Source organism: Centrocercus urophasianus, unplaced genomic scaffold (genome assembly GCF_019232065.1).
Source record: "Centrocercus urophasianus isolate 14NV4802_14NV808 unplaced genomic scaffold, USGS_Curo_1.0 seq_24, whole genome shotgun sequence".
NCBI lineage: Eukaryota > Metazoa > Chordata > Aves > Galliformes > Phasianidae > Centrocercus > Centrocercus urophasianus.
The window spans coordinates 10029764-10050874 of NW_024884800.1; the positions used below are offsets into that span (position 1 = coordinate 10029764).

At 38.6% G+C, this 21111-nt stretch overlaps 1 protein-coding gene across 1 annotated transcript; it reads left to right on the top strand.

Moving 5' to 3' along the window:
* The first annotated feature begins 19423 nt into the window (after positions 1–19423).
* On the top strand, positions 19424–20409 carry LOC122163852 (heat shock transcription factor, Y-linked-like). Its single transcript, XM_042825384.1, has 2 exons — positions 19424–19939; positions 20152–20409. The coding sequence occupies exons 1-2, from the start codon at positions 19424–19426 to the stop codon at positions 20407–20409; spliced, it is 774 nt and encodes a 257-aa protein (XP_042681318.1).
* The last annotated feature ends 702 nt before the right edge of the window (positions 20410–21111 follow it).

The following is a 21111-nucleotide window of genomic DNA, read 5'->3' on the forward strand; positions in this document are numbered from 1 at the left end:
TTAAAGACATTTTATACTCCAGTACCTTGGAAAAGGCCACTTCTTCCAGGCATATAGCATAATCAGAACCCTTTTTTCCTTGAGCATCCACTTCTAGGGCATAAGTAAAATCCTAACTATTAAAATATCTCATTCATGACTGATGCATGCTTTTATCCTCCCCCTTTACTTTGTCCTGGTGAGGCCACATCTGGAGCACAGTGCCCATGAGATCTTCACAGTACAAGAGGGAAATGGATCTACTGGAGAAAGCCCATAGAAGTGCTTCAAAGATGAATGGAAGACTGGGACATTGATCTTACGAGGAAAGGCTGATAAACCTGGGCAAAATCATATTGAAGAAAAAAAAAAAAAATCCCCCCCAAAAATGATGCAAAACCATAGCACACAACTTAACTTCAGACTTCACAGTTTTACAGCTACAGGAAAGAGATCTAAGTCAGGATTGCAGAACAGTGCACAGCTTTGGATACTTCTTCAGGTGGTAGGGTCTTGAGGATTTTCCAGCTACCCTTGAATGTCTAGATTCCAGCATTCCATAGCATCCAGCTGTAAATGTCAAGTTTTCATCCTCCACCTTATCTGCCAGTAAAGAAGCAGCTGAGCAGACATAGAAAATGATCCTAACAGTTCTGTTTGAAAATTCTTCAGAGGAAGCCTATGTTACTCCTGTTCCTGCTGTAGCTCTAAGCTATTCAATGAATAGAGAAAAGTTCATATTTTCAGGTAGGCACCGTACTTTCCAAAGTACAAATAATAGGTGATGAAGAAACATTTCATTGAAAACAAATTCTGTTTGATATGAAAAATGCATTGTCCACTTGAGATAAAATGTACTACTGTGGCCATAAATCTGCAACTGGAGCTGAGGGAAAAGAAGTAACTTCAGGTCAGAGAACTGCACCGAAGTGGAGGTGGTATAGATCATTTTATAATTTAGAGGCAATGGTTGCAAAGTACTTAGCTCTGATAGAGAGAATTATTTACAGCAAGTGCTGCGAATAATCTAGTGATATGTGAGGCTCCACAGTTACATAAAAGAGAGAGATTGCCCTTTGATCCAAATGTCTGTGCACTCTTATAGCCCTCATTACAGACACTGATCAACTAAGCTTCCTGCATTGCTCCTAGATGAAAAGAGATGAGAGAGATATTATCTCTCCTGCTCAGCAACTAATCTATGGAATCTGTGGAATTATTTGAATAATGGCACAGAGGGCTGTACAAAAAATAAAGCCTGCAGTGACCACTGCTTCTGGGCAACTTCGCCTTGGAGAATGAATGCACTGAATTCTGCTACATAAAAAGACAATGACAATAGAGGAAACAATTGTTCATCCTGAAATAAGCAACTTCTCACATATACACCAACATACAGGTATACTTTTCTTTCCACTTACTGCATTATGCTCATTCTGTTCACAATTAAAACTGATACTTTTCTTAAATAGAACACTTGCCAATCCAGAAGTCCAAAATAACCAAAAGGTCATATACAGAACTCCATGTAACAAGATCTCCATCAACTCATTCTTGACAAACATGCTTATGTAACTGAGGTCTAAATACTAAATATTAAACTCATATATACTGCACGGAAAGAAAAATGGAGAAAAAAACACAAAACACATCTAAATCCGGGGATATGAACCTACGAAACGAATGCATTCTTCTATCGGAGGAGCATCCTGTTGTGCTAAATGCTGATTGCTTACAGAGTTTAGCCAAAGCTACTCAAGTGTGTTGGGTTTGAAATTGCTCTTGATGGATCTCAAACCTCCATTTAAACAAAAAGAAAGAGGCATGAAAGCACAAATAAGGTGGGGTTTTGTGCTTCTGTGTTGATTTTTTTTTTCTTTTAATGTAATTTTTCCTCTGTAGTTAATAAGATCCGTTTTCATGGGAGCTCTCGCTTCTGTATTTTACCAGATAAAATAATCTCCCCAATCAGTCTGTGTTACGCTTGATACTCTTAGAGATTTATGTGCTTTTAGTCGAAACAAGAAAGCTTTTTTGAAGCCTGTTATTAATGTATTGATGTGATTTTTATGATGGCAGGCCAACAAATTCAGTAGTACTAAACAGGAGATAGTCAGGCATAGCTTTCCTTTGAAACACTCTATATTTCCTAATCTGTGTTGATTTGGATACTGATACTGCTCATACACAGAAATGAAGAACACACAGAATTCTCAGTATGGTGTTGGAGTGCTACAGATTTATTTGTATTTTAAGGAACTGCAGCCGCAGAGAAAATTGCCATTGATTAAATGACATATAGTCTCTTATGCAGCGGAAATAACTAATAGAGCTGAGACTGCACAAAAGTGCAGTGTTCATCTTACACAAAGCATTCTTCAATGAGACAATATGCAAATCATTTTTTGTGCAGTTGAAGATTCTGATTAAACTTAAAATTCAGGATTTAAAATTGAACTTTTTCTTATTGGATTGTTCACAATAATTCTACATCATATACATAAATAATTAACTGCTCTAACGTAGATTAACTGCCAAAATAAATTCATAAATTATATATATACATATATTTTAATGCCAGCAAATTTCTGCAGCGTACAAACTCTGGGCATCTTGTGCCTGGATTTTACTAACAGAAATCCTAGATGATCCTAATAAAACGGAACACAAAGACAGAATTTAAAGAATCTATATCAGTAAATGGTGCAAACTCATTGCCATAAATAAGTAAAGAAATAAATAGATGTACAGATGCATACATAAAATAAAGATGGCTGGTGTCACACAGATCAGCTAGCTTGATACTAAGGCATTTATGATATATACTACGGTTTGATATCTTAATCTTCATTATTTTGGCAATAAAAAAGAGGAAATAAGGACACATTAGCATTAGTGCTTCTGAATTTAGCACTGGTATTTCATTGGCTTACAAACGAATATCTGTCATCTGAGTTCAATGAGGCAGTAACTCTTATAATGCTAAACATCGGAGTGATGCGTACTCGAAATTCTAACAGGATAAGGAAAACAAAGTAAAATACATTTGATGTGAACATTTATGAATAAAATCTAGGAGAGAAGCTCAGCAATATTAACCAACAATAAAATTAAACCATTTGGTTTTTAGAGTTGTTAAAAGCCAACATTCTTCAGACAGATTAAAAAAAAAAAGATTAAAGCAATTGTGACACTAACATCAAACTGAAAGGAAAATGAAGTCTTCTGCTTTGTTTGTGCATAACAAAACTTGACACAGTAACACCGCACATACAAAGAATATGTCATTTGAAGGGTTTTATAAATGATCAATAGCTGATAATGTCATGTGAGTGAAACTGGAATATATGACAATTTTACATACACAGTCAGAGAATGTTAAAGACTGTCCATATCTGTCAGCAGCCTATCAGCCATTACACATAACCCTATATGAATTTATTGACTGTTTACTATCCAGAGGGAGATCTAGTAGACTGGCTTGAGAAAGAGGTCCTGAAAAGGCATACATCTGCCAATGGCTGTGCCAAGCTAGCAATAAATGCTACTAGCATTACTGTCAGTCACTTGGTTGAACTGAGATTACAGTGCTAGTGCCATGTTGTACCATGTCTTAGGAAGAAAAAAGATGGCACTGCAATATAGAATCAAGGCTCAGAGTTCTGTGGGGTTTGTTAAGTGCAAAATGGCTCTCAGTGAACTGCCTACCTAGAAATACTGAATTAATTTATAGAAGCAGAATTCCAGAGAAGGCCATTAACTTCAATGAAATAATTACTTGTATTCTGCTATAATTTAGGTAAAATTCTGACTAACATTCCAAATTATAGGGATTTCACATTTCTTTATATTCAGAAAAAAACCTCCTTACTGTACTCATGATTTTCACACATCTGTATGGTAAGAAATACATCAGTTCTTTTACCTGGAACTCCTAATACTGCATAGCTTTTCTAAAGAAAGATAGCTATTCAGCTGCTTGATCATCATTTACTTACATTAGCAAAATTAAAATACAGCCCATAAACTGCTGAATGAAACTTCTAGTAAAGCTGAAATTGAAATTGGAAACACTACATCAAGAAAGTGAAGTTATTTTAAGACAGTCACCTGTATACGTGTACTCATTTATAAAGGCCTAGTTCTTAATTCAGTGTATATAACACTAATGAATACAAACTGCAAATATGCCTTCAGCCCTTGCTGTGGTCCTCTGAGTAAAACACCTGACTGCAGTAGCAGCCACAGCCAACCCCATACATCACAGAGCAAAGGACCATACAGGGGACACAGAGGGTTTAATGCTGTACCTCCTGTGAGATGTTGAATGTCTTCAGTTTCCAACAGAATCAGTGTTTTCTATGAGGAAATACACAATGTGACTTACCTCTGTTGTTTACCAACTCTGTAAAAGCAGACCACTTTTTCGGAGGCAGTCTCTTTTTCAAAGCCAGGAACCACAGGCTCTCCTGGGTAATGGATGCAGGCTTGGAGGTAGCTGTCCAAGCCAGCCACTTAATCTTCTCATCAAAAAGAGGTCGTACTTAGACTGTCTTTCCTGTTCATGGTGAGAAAGCTATTCCTGCTTGCTGATGCTCCAACCTTTTCCTGTAACCACTTTTTACTAAGAGGCCTGCAAAGATTGCCCCCAAATACCTCTGCCATAAACACTCCCTTGACTTTGCCAGTGTTTCCATTAGAGGCAGGTACAGAGTGGAACCAAAGTGCTGAGCTAAAAGGAGAGGGAAAAAATATCCCAAATTAAAAGGAAGTTTTTCTTTTCCATTAACTGTTTTCAGCCTCCTAATTGACTTTGTGGAATCACTGCAGCAAGTTGTGAATGATGTATGAAATGAGAAATCCCTGCCCACCCAGAAGGAAAAGAATTCACAGACGTGTTTTGCAATCACTTCTGTGCTCTGCTGTTTGAAGTAGCATTTAGCCAAGCCACAGCCACAAAAACCTGCCAGCCACTGAGCAGCTTTTTCAGCACTGAAAGCAAGGAAGTCTATTCTGCGCTCTAGAAGGGTAGCACACAAGTTCAATATTGAGTCTGCATTTTCAAGCTAAACTTCAAAATAATACTGATAAGTAAACAATATAGGTTAAATGGAAGACTGAAAGAACATTTTTATGACTTGAGTTACACTATTTAACATTTATGAAAATAGAAGAGTTTCTTTTTCATTCTGTTTTTATAAGCTTATTATGTTACACTCATTTTCTCTGTGTACTTCAAGACAACAAATTGAGACACAGTAATTTAGGACTATGAAAAAGTTCAGTATTTACAAAGGGCAGTGTAAATTTTCACTGATTGGTTTGTCTTTATAAAAATGTTGCTCAGTGAGCACAAAACTCCTTTTTGATTTAGAGACTTTAAATTTAAAACACATTTCAAGTCTCCTTCAAGGTTTTCTTGCTGAACTGTTACAAAAGTTCCAAGAATTCAGAAATCCTTCACACAGACATTTCAAGTAAATGTGTTATTTTAATTCTTAATTTTGATTTAAAAAGAAAAGTGGTTTATTGATAAGCATTGTAATTCATCAAAACCACTAATAACAGATATATGAAAAAGTTATTATTACTATACAACATTATTAATTACTAAGAATATCATAAGTTTCTCTATTTTAGTTTGGAGTCACTTTAAGTGGGAACTCTTGCAAGTAATCATGTATTTTTTTACTTACAAGCCTTTCATTCCTCATATCAGAGATGTAATCTTTTCTCTGCAAAAAAGGGCAATTTTCACTATTTAAATTAATGAACATTTTGTTATTGGTTCAAATACAAGAAGATTTCCTAATGTAAATCAATGTTCAAGAGCACTTCAGTTAACCTCCTACTTACTTATATCACAAAGGCTATAGTTGAGTTTGGGTTAAGGATGATATTAGATGGAATTTATGCATGATTGCATGCTTATTTATAGACACATTAATGCTAGCCCCTGTATGTTTTTATCTGTATAAAAGACTAACAATTATACCTCAGTATTTCTATTACATCCTTTTACATGAAAGAGTCAGTGAAAAAAGAACAGTTTAAATATTGTTTAAATTTTAGCTCTTCCCTACATAAAAAAGCAGAAAAAATACCCTTACAAATATAAAATGTCTCTAACAGTACTTATATATATATATATATATATATATATATATTCTATTTATGGTATGCTATAGTATAAAATACTATATTTGCAGGAACAATAAAATTATCTGTACCCAACAGCATTAATACAAGTCCCACAAAAGCTACACAAGCACTCAATACTAGCAGTAGCTCCCTTTACTACTTTGACTACTTGCAAGATAAAGTTTTGATTTCATTGCTAGCTTTGCTACTGACTTACCATGGCCATGATTTCAATTGGTATGCATAAGTCAAAAATGTGCATTAGAAAGCAAAAGCTTATGGTCTAAATGGTAGAGTGAATAAGCCAGCACAAATCAGCCGGCTCTCAATTTATTTTCCCTTTGGCTGACTAAATCACTTCCATTAGGATTCTGAGCCTTAGAAATGAATTTAATTAATAATAAGGATATTATTAATGTTGTTTTTGAACAAGAAATTTTTAAACACTGGGTAGAGGAACTTTTCAATGTATTAATTTTCAGAAAGTGGGAAATCTGAAATGATTTACCCACGAGATTTGAGCTCTGTCCTAGCAGGTTCCTCTTTTTTAAGAACAGGTCCTGTTTCCACTAGAAGATACTAAATAACATCAAGCCTATTCAGATTAGCTATTTATTGCACTTTTATTTAAGAGGTCACAACTGAGATGAACTGAAAGGCCAGCTAATGTTAAACCGATATGTATATAAACTTCCTAAAAAGTCTGTTGTTTATACCTTACATTACTATTATGGAATTATTTCTTTTTCTACTCCTTTGACCTACGACATGTTTAAATGCAACAATCTTTCTAATAACTGTAGTTGCATATTAAAAAGGCATTGCTTCCCAGCATTAGAACTCAACAGAACTTTATAAAGACAGTAATAGATGCTTTTCCTTTGCAACCTCCTGGTCATCAGAGCTCATTAGAAATAATCATTAAGAAAATGTTTACCAAGAATATTTCAGTTGTACAAGACTTGCTGAAAGGAAGATATATTCAAAGTGACAGTACATTGCAGCAAGGTGAGCAAAACATTTGGAAAGAGATTCCATAGGAAAGTCTGCTGCAGTCCATGTGGTTTAAACATGAGTGTCACTTATTCAAAATGTCATCTGCACAATCAGATTGCCTTCAGCTCTGTATTAATAGCTGATTCATTCATTGTAACTTCTCTAACTGCCAGAAGCGGTTCGTGATCTTTGTTGTCCAAACGCATTTTATCACAGCAAATCTCAGCAAAGAGCTAATATTGTATCTTCTCTTTCATGAGGCTTTGTGTTCATGTTTCTGAATCTGATTTTAACCTCTACAAATCGTAGTATCAACTTTTTGGTTAATAAAGATGGTCATATTTCAGGAGCTTATTTAGAAAGTATTTCTTCATTCTTTTCAAATTACTTCCAAGTTAAAGGACTTTGGAGTTAGACGATTTCCTCTGGAACACTGCAAAAGATCTCTTTTGTGGAGTTCGGAGCATAATTATGACTGATACACATCATGTAATGAAACTACTACTACTGGTGCTTAAATGAATTCTACTTTTATTCACATCTTTACTGTGATTTCAGAATTTAAAAACTTTACTTAAATCTGCACTCTGCTGGAACTGTGGATATCAGATCCACACTGAATTTGCTCTCTGCTACATGGAGCTCCCCCAGTCACTCAGTAACAGAACACGCTCTCTGTAGCCATGAACTGATTTGGCCTAGAGCTACTCTTCTGGTAGAAAGTGAATGCATCCTGTCAGCAAGAATCAGAATGAGTTTAGGATGGAAAAATAAAATAGAATTATTTTAAACAGATTCCTTCAATGTCCATGATTACTAGAAAAAGAGAAAAAAAACAGTGTACACAAAATTATTTACCTACTCGGTCCACTCAATGAAGAATATGGATGATATCCAGCAATGATCATTAAAAAAAAGTCAAGGTCTGGGTATGACAGAAGAAAATAAATCTGCTGGCACTTCTTTCTTAGGCCTGAAGTCTGAAAACAAAGACCCTGGTTAGTACTAGGAATTCAGAGATTGAGCTTTCATCCTCTCTGTTTCTGAATAATATTGAAGACACTTATGAACTGTTCAGGATACAAGTGAAGAGAAACAAGGACTAATATTCCCTGCCACCATTTATTTTTTAAAAAATCTGAGTAATTATTAAAAGGTTTTGCTTCTGATGGTAAAAAACTCATGATCAGGTGCCTCAGAAAGAAGTAGATGTGCAGAATCTAGTTTCTTGTGAGTGACTGATCACAGTTATTTGCAGCTCTTATCACTTCCCAGCAGTGGCAGAATGTTCAAGCATTGTGCAGCATCCACACTGTCAACAACAGCAAAATTATCTAATTCTGGCCATCAGCATACAGCAGCTGCTGTTGTGTAGTTTAGTGTTGCAGTCACACAAACACCACTGTGCCAGGACAGATGTAGGTAATACTCTGATTTTAGCAAAGTCTCATTCAAGTATGAATCACGATACGGTATTTTTGTTCCTTTCTGTGAAACTGGTTTGTTCTCCTCTGATTGTCATCTGAAACTGATTCTAGTCTTTCCAAGAACACAAACAGCGTACAGTTTTACTTGAGCACTATCGTAGCACACAAATCCTGAGAAATATGAAGGATGACTTAAATTGAAAAGGACTATTGGACCTGGAAAATAACACTTAGTCAAAATACTTTTCTCCAGCAATTTAACAAAATCTGCTGTTGTTGAGAGAGTGTAGTGCCAAGATACAAATTATCTCCTCTAAAAGAAGCTGATAAACCAGAGATGCTCAATTGGCTGTAACACAAGAAATGAAAGTCCAGGCATCACTAAAAATAAGACAAGTGTATGAAGGGATATTTGGGCTTGTCAAGAACAACAAGCAACAAATGCTTCGTGCTGGATTCCTAATTCTTCAGTTCTTTTCAATTAATTGTGACCCAAGTGCACTTTATAATTTATAGTGCAATTTATAATTCATTTGAAATTGGAGACGCACAGAGAACTGGTAAAAGTGTGAACCCTGAAAACAACAAGCATGCTTATCCACTACTGAACTCAGTAGAGCAATACTTACACCTTTCTGATTTTGGTAATTATCACATGGGGACACCTACTGGAGTTATTAAACTGAAGATATGAGTGAAAGTTGCTTTCAAATGACTCTAACGTGCAGTTTCACAGCGAACCCATACAGTGTTCTCTTTCAAAGAGTGGTTGTTTGTCCTGCAAGGACTATGGTTTACTAACTTTGCCAAAAGGAAGGCAAAAATGCAGCCTGGATTATCCCCACCATCATTCTCTGTGGATAATCTTCATGATGTGAGAAACATTAAAATATTCAGCATAGCTCTAAGACAGTAAGGAAGACACCTGAGTCGTTGTAGAACTTATCGAGACAAATGAAAAGCAGCAAGAACTCTGAACAGCATCTGTTGAAGTATGATTTTTATCATATAATTCATACCTTTGATTTTTACTTGATATTTGCTTTGTAGTTTGAACATATAGTAAGAACATTAAAAAAAGGAAGCAAGACAAGCACCAGAACAATAGGCATAAAATGGTTTGTTTAAATATGCCATTGGGAAAATACAGACAAATTCAACCTTGAGAGTTATTTTCACTGAAGTCCTTTCTCCCTCATGCAACGATAGAAGCATAGAATGGCTGAGGTTGGAAGGGACCTCAAAGATCATCCAGTCCCAGCCCTCTGCCATGAGCTGGCTGCCCCCCACCAACTCAGGCTGTCCAGGGCCTCAACCAACCTGGTCTTGTGCGCCTCCAGGAATGAGGCAGCCACAATTTCTCTGTGCAACATGTTCCAGTGCCTCACCACACTTTGAGTAAAAAATTTCTTCCAAATATCTAATCTAAATCTTCCCTCTTTTAGTGTAAAGCCATTCCCCCTTGTCTTATCATTATTCAGTTGTGTGAAAAGTAAGTCCCCTTCCAAGTACTGGAAGGTTGCAGTGAGATCTCCCCAGAGCCTTCTCTTTTCCAAGCTAAGCAAGCCTAGCTTCCTCAGCCTTTCTTCATAGGAGGTGCTCCAGACCTTTGACCAGCACTGTGGCCCTCCTTTAGATCCACTCGAACAGTTCCACATCCTTCCTGTGCTGGGAGTCCCAGGCCTGGACACAGTACTCCAGATGAGGCCTCACAAGGGCAGAGAAGAGCGGGACAATCTCCTCCCTTCCCTGCTACAACTCCTGGCCATGATACCTAACACAGCAGGAATAGCTCAGTGCAATAAAGTAAATCAAGATCTCATTTCAATCCTCAATTGAGTTTTCAGCTGGGTGCCCCAAAACCATCTGCAAGAACGTGCAGAAAGGGGAACCAGTCTGGTATTCTTAAGGTTGTATTTTTGCTCCTATTGCAGTGCTGCTGTAACTTCAACGGCCTGCATGGCTCTTGGAGCACCATAGGCAGAGTAGTCTTTGTCTGGTTCTGAAAGTTTTGCACAGTATACTGTATTTTTTTAATGAGAGTTATTCTTTTAGTCCTTAGATAATTAATTAAATTAAATATGCTATGCTTGAAAGTGTCGTGTATCAATTTTGAAGACTTAATTATAAAAGCAAATTAAGCTTTGATTAGGCTTTTCTTCTGAGAGCAGTAGCTGTCGTTCTCCTTTGTGTTAAAATAAGAGAATCATTCTGGCTGAGTGTACAAAAATGTCACCATATTATCTATTCCTGACAGCAGTCTGGAGTCGGCCTTGTCTGAAGACAAAAGCTGCAGGTGCAATGGTCATTTTCTGCATTCTGCATCCACGGAGAGCCATGACATTATGTTCCCTTGCAAAAACTAGGAGAAAAGATCAGTTGCAAAGTGGCAACACACAACATTTAGAATCCCATTGTTGAAGGAAGCTGACATATGAAAAGGAAATTGTTTTGTTAACCTAAGTGCTGAAAACTATATTTTTAATTTTTTAATATCTTAGCATGATGAGATTGTCTGCAAATTGCAAAGATTCTTGTACTTGAATTAATGCAGAAAAATATAATAAATGAATTTAACTAGAAAAAAAATCAGGAAATTTCAGAATCAGAACTCCGAAAAACAAAGCAATACCATCGGAACAAATCTTAAGTAGAATGAGGATAAAGGGGACTGGATACTGTTTACAGCAACGCGGTCCTTAATTTGCATGCTGAGAAGATTACTTGGAAACATAAAGCAGCTTGAAATCCAGCAAACTTATGAACTCTACAGGTAGACTGCTTCACCTATTTCCATGAGAGCAAAGTGCATACAGTTTGGCAGGGCACTATGTTCTCAGGCATGTAGATCTTCTGAAAGTGCTCAACATGGCACCCAGTAAAAATTATTCATCAGTGGAAACAGAGGCTTAGTTAACAGAAACTGAAGGCTATTTAAAAGGGAAGGAACCAATACCGACAGAACAGGACCACTTCTGCACAGTGCTCATGCCAATCATTCCATTGGACAGATTCCTATCACTTGAAGTACTGCCAGGGTTATGCAATAACTTTAATCTGGAACTGAAGGTGCTAAATTTAATGCCAAAATCATAATTAACAGCTTTCTCTGCTTTAAAGCAAATTAAATAGTTCCACACTTTTGCAGTGGAAATGTAGTCCAGTCGATGCCAATTTGTATTAACACAGCAATTAAAGGGCACTACCATTGTACTTAGAAATTGAAAATTGAGGCTCCATTTGCACAGATCTATACTACTGCACTCAACACTTGCCTTAGAAAATAACAAGGAATAAAAATAGAAAAGGCAAGTATTCTTCATTTCATAAACAGTAACAAAGAAAAGGAATTTGGTGGTTTCATATCACCTAAATGCAGTCAAAGTACTTAAGACACCTTAGTTAAGAGTGCAGAAGCTTGAGGCTTTTTTTACACTCTAGGGGAAAGATCTGTACACCACAGATCTTAGGAGAACCAATTAGCTACGCAGAAGTGACACACTTCATCCATTAACTATGCAGGGAGCCTGAGGCAGCACCATGACTACTTTGTGTCTCATTAAATATCAGAAGTTAGGCAGCACAGAGCCAAGCCAGAGAGGTTAGAAGACTTGCCCAAGGTCAGAATGGGTGATTTGGCAGAACAAAGAACAGAATCCAAAACTTGGTAGTCTCAGACCACTTCCTTGGTCCCAAGTCATCTGTAATAGCATTAGCAAAACGAGAGGTACATAAAACTGAATTTAGAAGTATTCTTGCCTAAATGAAGGTACAGTCTAGTAAAACCTGGACATGCTGAGAATCCCAAGTATACAGCTACTTTCTGAAAAACTCCCATAGGGAGCAATTGCAATAAACCATTGCTTCTGCTCTCAAATTGCCCCCAGGAAAACGCAGAGTGCCTCACAGTGCAGATAGAGTTTCTATTCATTGTTATATTTGTTGAATGTCATGTATAAACTCTTATGGCTCAACTACACCTCAGAGAGGCAGGTCACCAAGGAGGCAGGTCAAGCCCTAGGGAAGGGTGCAAGCGTCAATTTGTATTCTGCCATTTCTGTCTATTTTTTGTACCAGAAGAAAACTCCACTGGAAGTGGGAAACATAATGAGGTACTGCTACTCATCCAAAGCATGCCAACTCTGAGGAAACAGATGAATTATATCGGGAAGAATGAAAAGGTACTATTTGTAATCAATGCCTTAGCAGTTTTCATATCTTATGTTACTTTTTCTTGAAGTAAGCATGGGCAAAGTTAACCATGTAATTGAACTGAAGTTATGGAGACATAGGAAGTAATAAGGAAAAATAAACCACAAGTCATCTGTGTTATTTAATGTATCATCTGTGTGCAACCTAACCAAACATTAACATTCAATTAAAGCATCTAAAATACATGGGTTGTAATTTTCTCAGGAAATGGGATGAACACCCATTCTGAATCTGTACAGGAACTTCTGAAGGAAATTCAGTGTTCCATTGGAATCTGCAAGTCCAATGAAATACATATTAATGAGAACTCCCCAGGTTCACACCAGAGACCTATTACTAACAGTCGTTAAACTCAGAGGATGTTTCATCTAAAGACAGTAATGCAATCCATAAAATAATCTTATTCTATAAAATAACACTTTAGTTCTTCAGAGAAAGGTGACAGACATTTTTAATTAAGGTCTTTACTCTCCACAAGTATTTGTTTGTGGGAGAAGGAGAGAATTACTAGCTGAAGGTTTGTATTGGGTGTGACTGGGTCTGCAAATGGGACTGCAAATGTCCCATAGTCCCTACCAGGCAAACATTTAATATGCTAGTCAACTGTAGGAAACAATTATCGTATAGAAAGCTTGTGACAGAAATGGCTTTGCAATATTTATTTTTAACAACACCAAATAAAGAGTTATATAGGAAGTACAATACATCATTTCCAATTCCATGCATACACTCCTCAGAGCAGCCAAAACAACGCAGGAATACAGGATATGCCACATCGCAGTAGATGATTACTCTATCAAGTCCAGCATCCTGCTTGCATTTCAATGACGGGGGAAAGTATGCCTTGAAGTTGTTTGAATTGTAGTTTTTCAAGGTTATGAAGCACTCTTGGATCCTTCTGAATGAGAAGTGCTATGTAAACACTGATATTTTTACTCTAACATGCAGTTATAATTTAGCACTAAAGGGTGATAGGCCATGGAGTGCAGTAAAAACTCTTCCAGCAGAGAAGAGAATAGTTTTTATTACATTTTTGAGCAAATAAACCAAGTGGGAGAGCCATGAAATCATTCTAAAAATGTGCTTATTTTGAAATATATTGTTTTTGAATATGGACTGATTCATACTGATTAGAATGGAATCATGCTATTTTTTAAATTAAAGAAATAAGTAAGAAGTGAAAAAAAATCTCAGAAGTATCAGTGCTTATGGTCTTCTTAGGTAATTTCCAGGTTTCTTTGATTTGTACACATTTTCAAACACGCATCAGAACACACAGCACATACTTCAAATTCTCCACACCTAAACCAGCTCTCAGCTGAAGGGCATAATGTGCAGGGCAGAAAAGCATGAATTACACAGCAGTTTAGTCTCACTTCTGCATTGGCCTTACAGTTGTAATTCTACACTGAAGACATTACATGAAGTGTATTTCAAAATACCAAGTGTAGCTACATTCATCAATACCTTGGTCAGGCTTTGGAAATATTTATTCAATGGAACGTGAAAATAGGCATTGCAGTTCACATACTTAATGCAGTCATTCCAGCATTCAGCTGACAGGCCATCACTACTTGATTAGAAATAGGTAAAAAAAATCCTCCCATGTCAAAAATGTAAAGAGAATTCTAGGAACTTATTCTAGTTAGTGATTTGTAAAAATAGCTACCCTCAACGTTTTAGGTGTGAATTGTTTGCCTTATTGATGCCCAGGGGATGGCAAACTCTAGAAGACAGTCCAAGGCAAGTCACAGCGCCTGGCCTCTCTGCTCCTTCACTTTTGCTTCCAGGGCTCACAGACAAGTTTTTCAATTACTCTGACCACTTATCCATCCATTCAAAAAAAATTGTGAAGGGGCTAATATAAGACTTTACTGAAAAGATCTTCCTAATCATCCCATACTCACTGTAATATAAATATTGCATATTCCAAGAAACACTTGCTGAGCCTCACTGTTGCAATTTCAAACCCTATATTTTCCAGTCTGCCTCGAAGGAATATTACAACATAATACGCTTTTGAGAGCTCCTTCAGTGAATTTTTCTGCTTTTTTTACTTCTTCAAGGCACAGTGTTATTCATTTCAGTATTATCCATTTTGCTTTTCCCTTTTTATACTGTTCTTCCCTGATGCTGTCCTTCTTCATTCCCTCCAGTCACATGGCACTCTCATTTATCAGGTTTTTGCATACACATTTCAATCTTAATCAAACCAATTTTACACATATATAGGCCTAAAGACTCAAATTCCTCCTACAGGCATAGTTTTATCACAAACTTCATGTGAAACTGTACTGTAGCATTGAGGATAACTAATTCAGGAGACACACGGTTCTTATTTTGCAATGAAAAATTCTCTAAATGTTTTTCTCCAGTTTATTATCCTGGAAAATGACAGTTTTTTCCCACCACTACTCCTCCCCCTCTCCTCCCCCCCCAGCTCACATTAGTCAAACATCTACCAGTGTGTTTGAATGCATCTAGTCACTGTTTAGCAGGTCGTTATTTTGCATTCCACTTGTTCCACTATTAATTTTTACTGCTGTAGATGAGAGCTCAACAAATCCATTAAGATATATGCAGAAACTCTTTCACAACAGCAAACACAGGCACAACTTTCAGTTTCCATAAAGAAAATAAATGAAACCCTATACACATCCTGACAACACGATAACACAACATATCTACCCTGTTCAGGGGCTGGAACTTGATATTATTTTATTGGGTAGTATAACTACCGTTTTCTTCAAGCACAGCCAGGCCCATCCCACCTGTATCCTCTGCAGAAGACGGTTTATTGCTAATTACAACATATTATTAGTGGACATAAACAGTGGTAATACATTCGCAGTTCACTGACACTGACTGGAATACACATGGCATACTTTCCACATGGGTTGCTCCAAAAGTAATGCCTCCTGTTGATTTCCATGGAAACTACAACTCTTACAAAGAGCACAAAAGCACTATTTGAGAGACATAGTTCTTTGGCTGCAGGGAAAGCATCCAAAACGTGAATAATCTTTGTGTAAACTTTTGGTCACTGATTTGGAGTTGTGACTCAAAGAGGCAGAAGTGGTTGAAAGATATTGGTCAGTTTGGATTTTCTGTTTGGTCTCTTTCTCTGAAGTCCATTGCCCAAGGTGACTCAGCCATTCCCAGTACCAAGGAGGAAGATTCCTGCTGAGTGAGCAGATAAGTTCATATTTTGTTCCAAAAAGAAAAAAAAAAAGGAAAAAGGAAAAAAAAAAAAAAACCTTTGTTTTTATTACAAAAAGCCAGTTTGTGATAATACTTATCTCATGTGATTTTAACTCTGATTTTTCTAAAGGAATTTGGCTTAAACATACTCACAGCCTTTAAAGAAAACCTTCCAGTAGACAGATAAAGTATGTGCAATGTGTTATTGGCTTTTACTTTAACCTTTCTGAGCTCTGATTTCCAAGTTGTTTTTCATTCTGAATACGTAGCACTCCACCTCACACTATCATTGCCTTTTTCCTCTTCTCCTTAAGAATCTGTTTTCATTTAACATAAATTCGATCACATTTGATTTAACATAAAACATTTAAATGCTTGAAATGAGACGTGGTAACCTTACATAGTCTTTATGCAAAAATGGTAGATTTATTAAGCAAAAAAACCCATGACACTGGGTGCCAGAAAGCCCCAGCTATGATCAAACAGAATTGCAGCTTCCTGGTATTTGGCAATAAAGGAGAAGTAATGGCACTGTGACGTGAAAGTTGAACACATAGTAGTTTGCACTGATGTGGTAATCATCCAGTAAGTATTACAAAATGAGAAGTGGGTTTGATTTCTCAATTCCTAAATATAGAATGACTTCCAACAAAGTCTCCTTTCAGTTAAGCTCACACATGCACACACACACACACAAAAAATCATATCTGGAGTTGAAAAAGGGTATCGGTCTTGTGAGAAATGCTTTTCATTTTGTTGCATCTCTAGTAAACTCTGCCAAACCAAAGGAAAGATGTTTTAAATTTTCCTACATATCAGTACAAGAGAAGTTCATTCCAATGTTGTTCTCAGATTCTAGAAGATGAGTTTTTCAATATTACTGAGGGAAAGAACACACAGGTTTACTTAAAAGGTAAAATCCTTAACTTTAAAAGGTTAAAATCTCTTTTACTCAATCTATATTTATACTTCATTCAATTTTAAAAATAGACTACAGTCCCAGATTCCTCTCTCCTTCATTCTCCAAACATATCAAGAGAAACTTAGGTGCCTTTTCTTTTGAAATGCAACCTCTGTTCTTTACAGTGTAGGGGGCATAGGGCCCTGGTGCTCCAGAAACAGCCTGAGGTTTGCAAAACAGCCTAGGGATTTAGGATTAACGCATACAGAAAACTTGCATTGTACAGCCAGGGCAGCTATGAAATCTCAGCTATCTTACCAGCTGTGGTTTGCATATGTGCAATTTCTAGTTTGGAATCTTTAACAAAACTTTTGGTTTCACTGAGAGGTGGGATTGTGATTAGTTTTATCTGTAGTCCTCCAAACTAAACAGATTTTCCATTCTGATTACAAACAATACTCACTAAATAGCAATTTGCAGCATTCTTTGGGGTTGGAAAAACTAGAACAGGAGTATTTCAACAGAATACAATTTATAGAAGACACGCTGTTACTACAAGACAGCTCTCCCAGAAGAAACACAGCAGCACCAACAGCCCCACTGAAAATCTCATTTCCATTTGTATTTGGAAAGCATACACATGGTGTGAAATGGGCTTTGCTACAGAAAACTTACAAAATAAGAGGACAGCAAGGAGGAAAGCAAGTTGCAGAAAATCAGAGAAGCCAGTTGTACTGCTGGGGGAGGAAGGAATGCAATCCAGATCTGCACTCACAATCCGGTACAATTTCTAGACCAATTCTAAGCATACAGTTTAACCCACGATGCATACTAGCAATTTCCCTTCTTGCACATTTCTGTATTTGGCTGCTTTTGTTTGTACTCCCTTCTTCCCACATGCAATCTACAAAGTCAGTGGTGTCTCTAAAAACTGTGCCTCCATACGGCTGAACGCAGCCTAAATATTTTGGTGCTGTTATAAATAAAAATGACTATTTAAGTCTTGCTAATTAACAGATTAAAGCTTCTTCTGTAAGTAGTTCTGGACACGGATTTTATTTTTCATGGAATAAATCTGTTTGAATCTTTGGCCTTTCAGGACCTTTTTGTTTACCAGTGCCATTTAGCATTTTCTCAGCTTTTAATACTCTGTTGTTCAACCATGCATGACATACTTCCAGTAGTAAGTTAGTGCAGCAGCACATAATTTGTCTGCCTTTCGGATTGTAAATGCTTGTACTGCTGCTATCAACAGCTTCCTGACTCCATACTAGGCTGTGTATACCATATTTATACTTAAAGAAGCATTAGGCAAAACCAATCCCTGTATAACAAGGAATAGTGTAATTTGCATGAACGGACAGGTCTTGAAATGGAAAGAATTAGGATCTTTGTGGTTAAGTCACTTGCCCTTAAAACATTAACTTTCATCTACAACAGCAGGCCAGCAGAAGCTGGCAGACGTGATTTTTCTTTTACTAACTCAATAAAGGCAGGTCAAACCCAGTTAATAAATCAGCCACCACCATGCAGAATGCAGTTCTGCTGCTCTGAGAGAAAAGAGGAGATGAACAGGTTTTACTCTTCACCATCTATCAGATGCGCACCTGTCCGACTGCTGTCCTTACAACACAGGGAAAAAAAGAGGGTCTGACCCAAGCTCGTACTTTGTTACTCACACTACAGCAGGACTGATCCAGCTCATTTCTTGTAGGACTAGGCTTGATCAAAAAACTGGTGGCCACAGAGCCCTAACAGCGAACTTCTTGGCAGACCCTTAAACAAGGGCCTCCAGCAGCTGCCCAATTATTACTAACAAATAGCAATAGTTTTATCCCAAATGGCTTCCTAAAACATACAATTCCATTAATATTTATATCACAGACTAATGAAAGCATTGCCCAGCACTCTGATGCCCGTCCACGTATCCCTATCTGAATAAGCAACAGCACTGAGACAGGGGACCAATTGATTTATCTTTTCAAAGGCACAATTTCTCTACGTGACTACACTGACTGCTGGGAATAGCAACTGGTGTGGAATTTATGATGATGTTTGCAAGCTTCTGAGTTGTGAAGAATGAGTGTTTGTTTCTCGTCTTTGTTTCACCTGAACTGAAGTGAGGAATGATAGATTTTACAATAGTTAAATTTGGAAATAGTATAATTCCAATCTCAAGTATCTGATCACAGATTCTTAGAATCATAGAACCATAGAACGGCCTCGGTTGAAAAAGACCACAATGATCACCTACTCTCAATGTCCTTCTATGTGCAGGGTCACCAACCCCCACACCAGGCTGCCCAGAGCCACATCCAGCTTGGCCTTCCATAATTAACAAGGATGCCGCCACCCCATTTCCCCAGCAAACAGTCACCGGTCTGTGATGTCACCGTTGTGCAGCACGGTCACCACGGTGACGTCTGTGACCATCCCAGCCCACTCCCCATGCCTCACACCACGGCTGCCATTGCTCTCCATCCTGCTGCTGGCAGGACGACCCTGGTTGGCCGGGGAGACCGCTGCGGACAGAAATTTCTGTCAGCGCAAACAGTTAATAATTAAGATGGAGACATCTTCATCAGAAACTCCTGGAGTTTCTGTTCCAAATGCTGGCTTGGCAGACCCGGCTTCTTCTGTCCCACAAAGACGGGGTAAAAGAACAGCTCGGGATGCTGCCTTAGAAGAAGAGACAAGAGAAGAAGAAGAAGACACTTCTCAGGGTTCACAGGAGCAATCCTGTGCCAAAAAACAACGGCTTGATCTTTCCACCAAGGCCTCCTGCAAAGCCCATGACTCGGCCTGCTGCTTTCTAACAAAGCTCCGTAAAATTGTGGAAAGCGACTGCTTCCAGTCCATCTGGTGGGGCGACGATGAGAACACCATTGTGATTGAGGAAACCCTCTTCAAAACAGAAGTGCTGGGAAGGACAGGACCTCTACACAACCTCAGCATCGGCTGCATGAAAGCCTTCGTTCGCCAGCTCCACCTGCACGGCTTCTTCATTGTGGACAGCGATTTGCCCACAGCTGCCTCTCGGGCAAAATGCCCAGCAGGCGCAGCCGCGTCTGTTTGCAGTGAGGTACGCAGTCCCCCTGCCCATAGGACACCTCTCGGGACAGGTGCATTGGTGGCCGGTCCCACCTGAGGGGGCTGCAAGCTGGTGGTATTTGGGTTTCCAAACCCGCTTTCCTGCTTTGACAATCCTAAAATTTCTGATTATTACTTAAAGTAGCTTTGTCTTTTGCCATCTGGAAACGGTGGCATCTAACTCTTCTCCTCTGCATTTTGCAGTTGCTCTGCTACTACAACCCCAGTTTCAAGAAAGAGTACCCATGTCTGCAGAAATGGTTCAAGTGGAGCGCTGGCGTACGAAGGAGAGCATCAGCTGCATTCCCACCAGAGCTGGATTTCAAGGAGGGCCCTGTGAGCAGCCCTCCGAACAGACGGCGAGGCCCTGCAGCATCAGCGGGCAGTGAGCCCGCCGCTAGCAACAGCGGAGCTGGAGGCGACCGAGTTGGACATCAGCACAATTCATGCCATAGCAGATAGAGATCCTAGGTTCCAAGTGAACAGAGTAGATTAGTTCCAGAAATAAACATCCTAAATATTCTCCAGTTGCCTGTCCTGTTTCCTCATTTGACGGTGGCTCTTCCTGTGCCCAAGGGTGGGCGGTACTTCAGGGAGGTTTCATTTCTCTCACCTGGGCCCAGCAATGATGGGAGCACACGGCAGGAGCGGGGAGGTACGGGCTGTGAGCTGGAGCTGCCTCAGGTACCCGATCCCCTTCCTCCTCTCTGCCTGTGCTCTCTGGGTGGATGCCACCGTGGCAGTGAGCCATTCAGCTTGTGGGGATCCCTGGTGGTCACGGAGCTGAATTCGGCTGTCCTGCAAGCAGCATGTGTCTGGCAGCAGCACTGCCCTTCTGCTCACCAACCCGAGCCATGCTGAGCTTCCTGCCAGGGAGCGGCTTCCAGCTGTGGGCAGCTTGCTGGTGCAAACGCTGACTGAATCCTGCTCCAACAGAAGAGGTGAGCTCAGATGCCACGCAGGTGGGTGCTTCAGAAATATTCATTGAATTCTGGCAGTAATCAGGGACAGCTCTCTGAGCTGCTTGTGTCAGACCTCCAAACGTTCAGAGGAGAAATCAGTCAAAAATACCCAGAGGAGCCCCAAAGGGTGTTCTATCAGAAATAAGCACACCCTTTTGTAAGGCGTGTTGGAACGTATTTGGTTATGTGGCAAAGGGGCAGA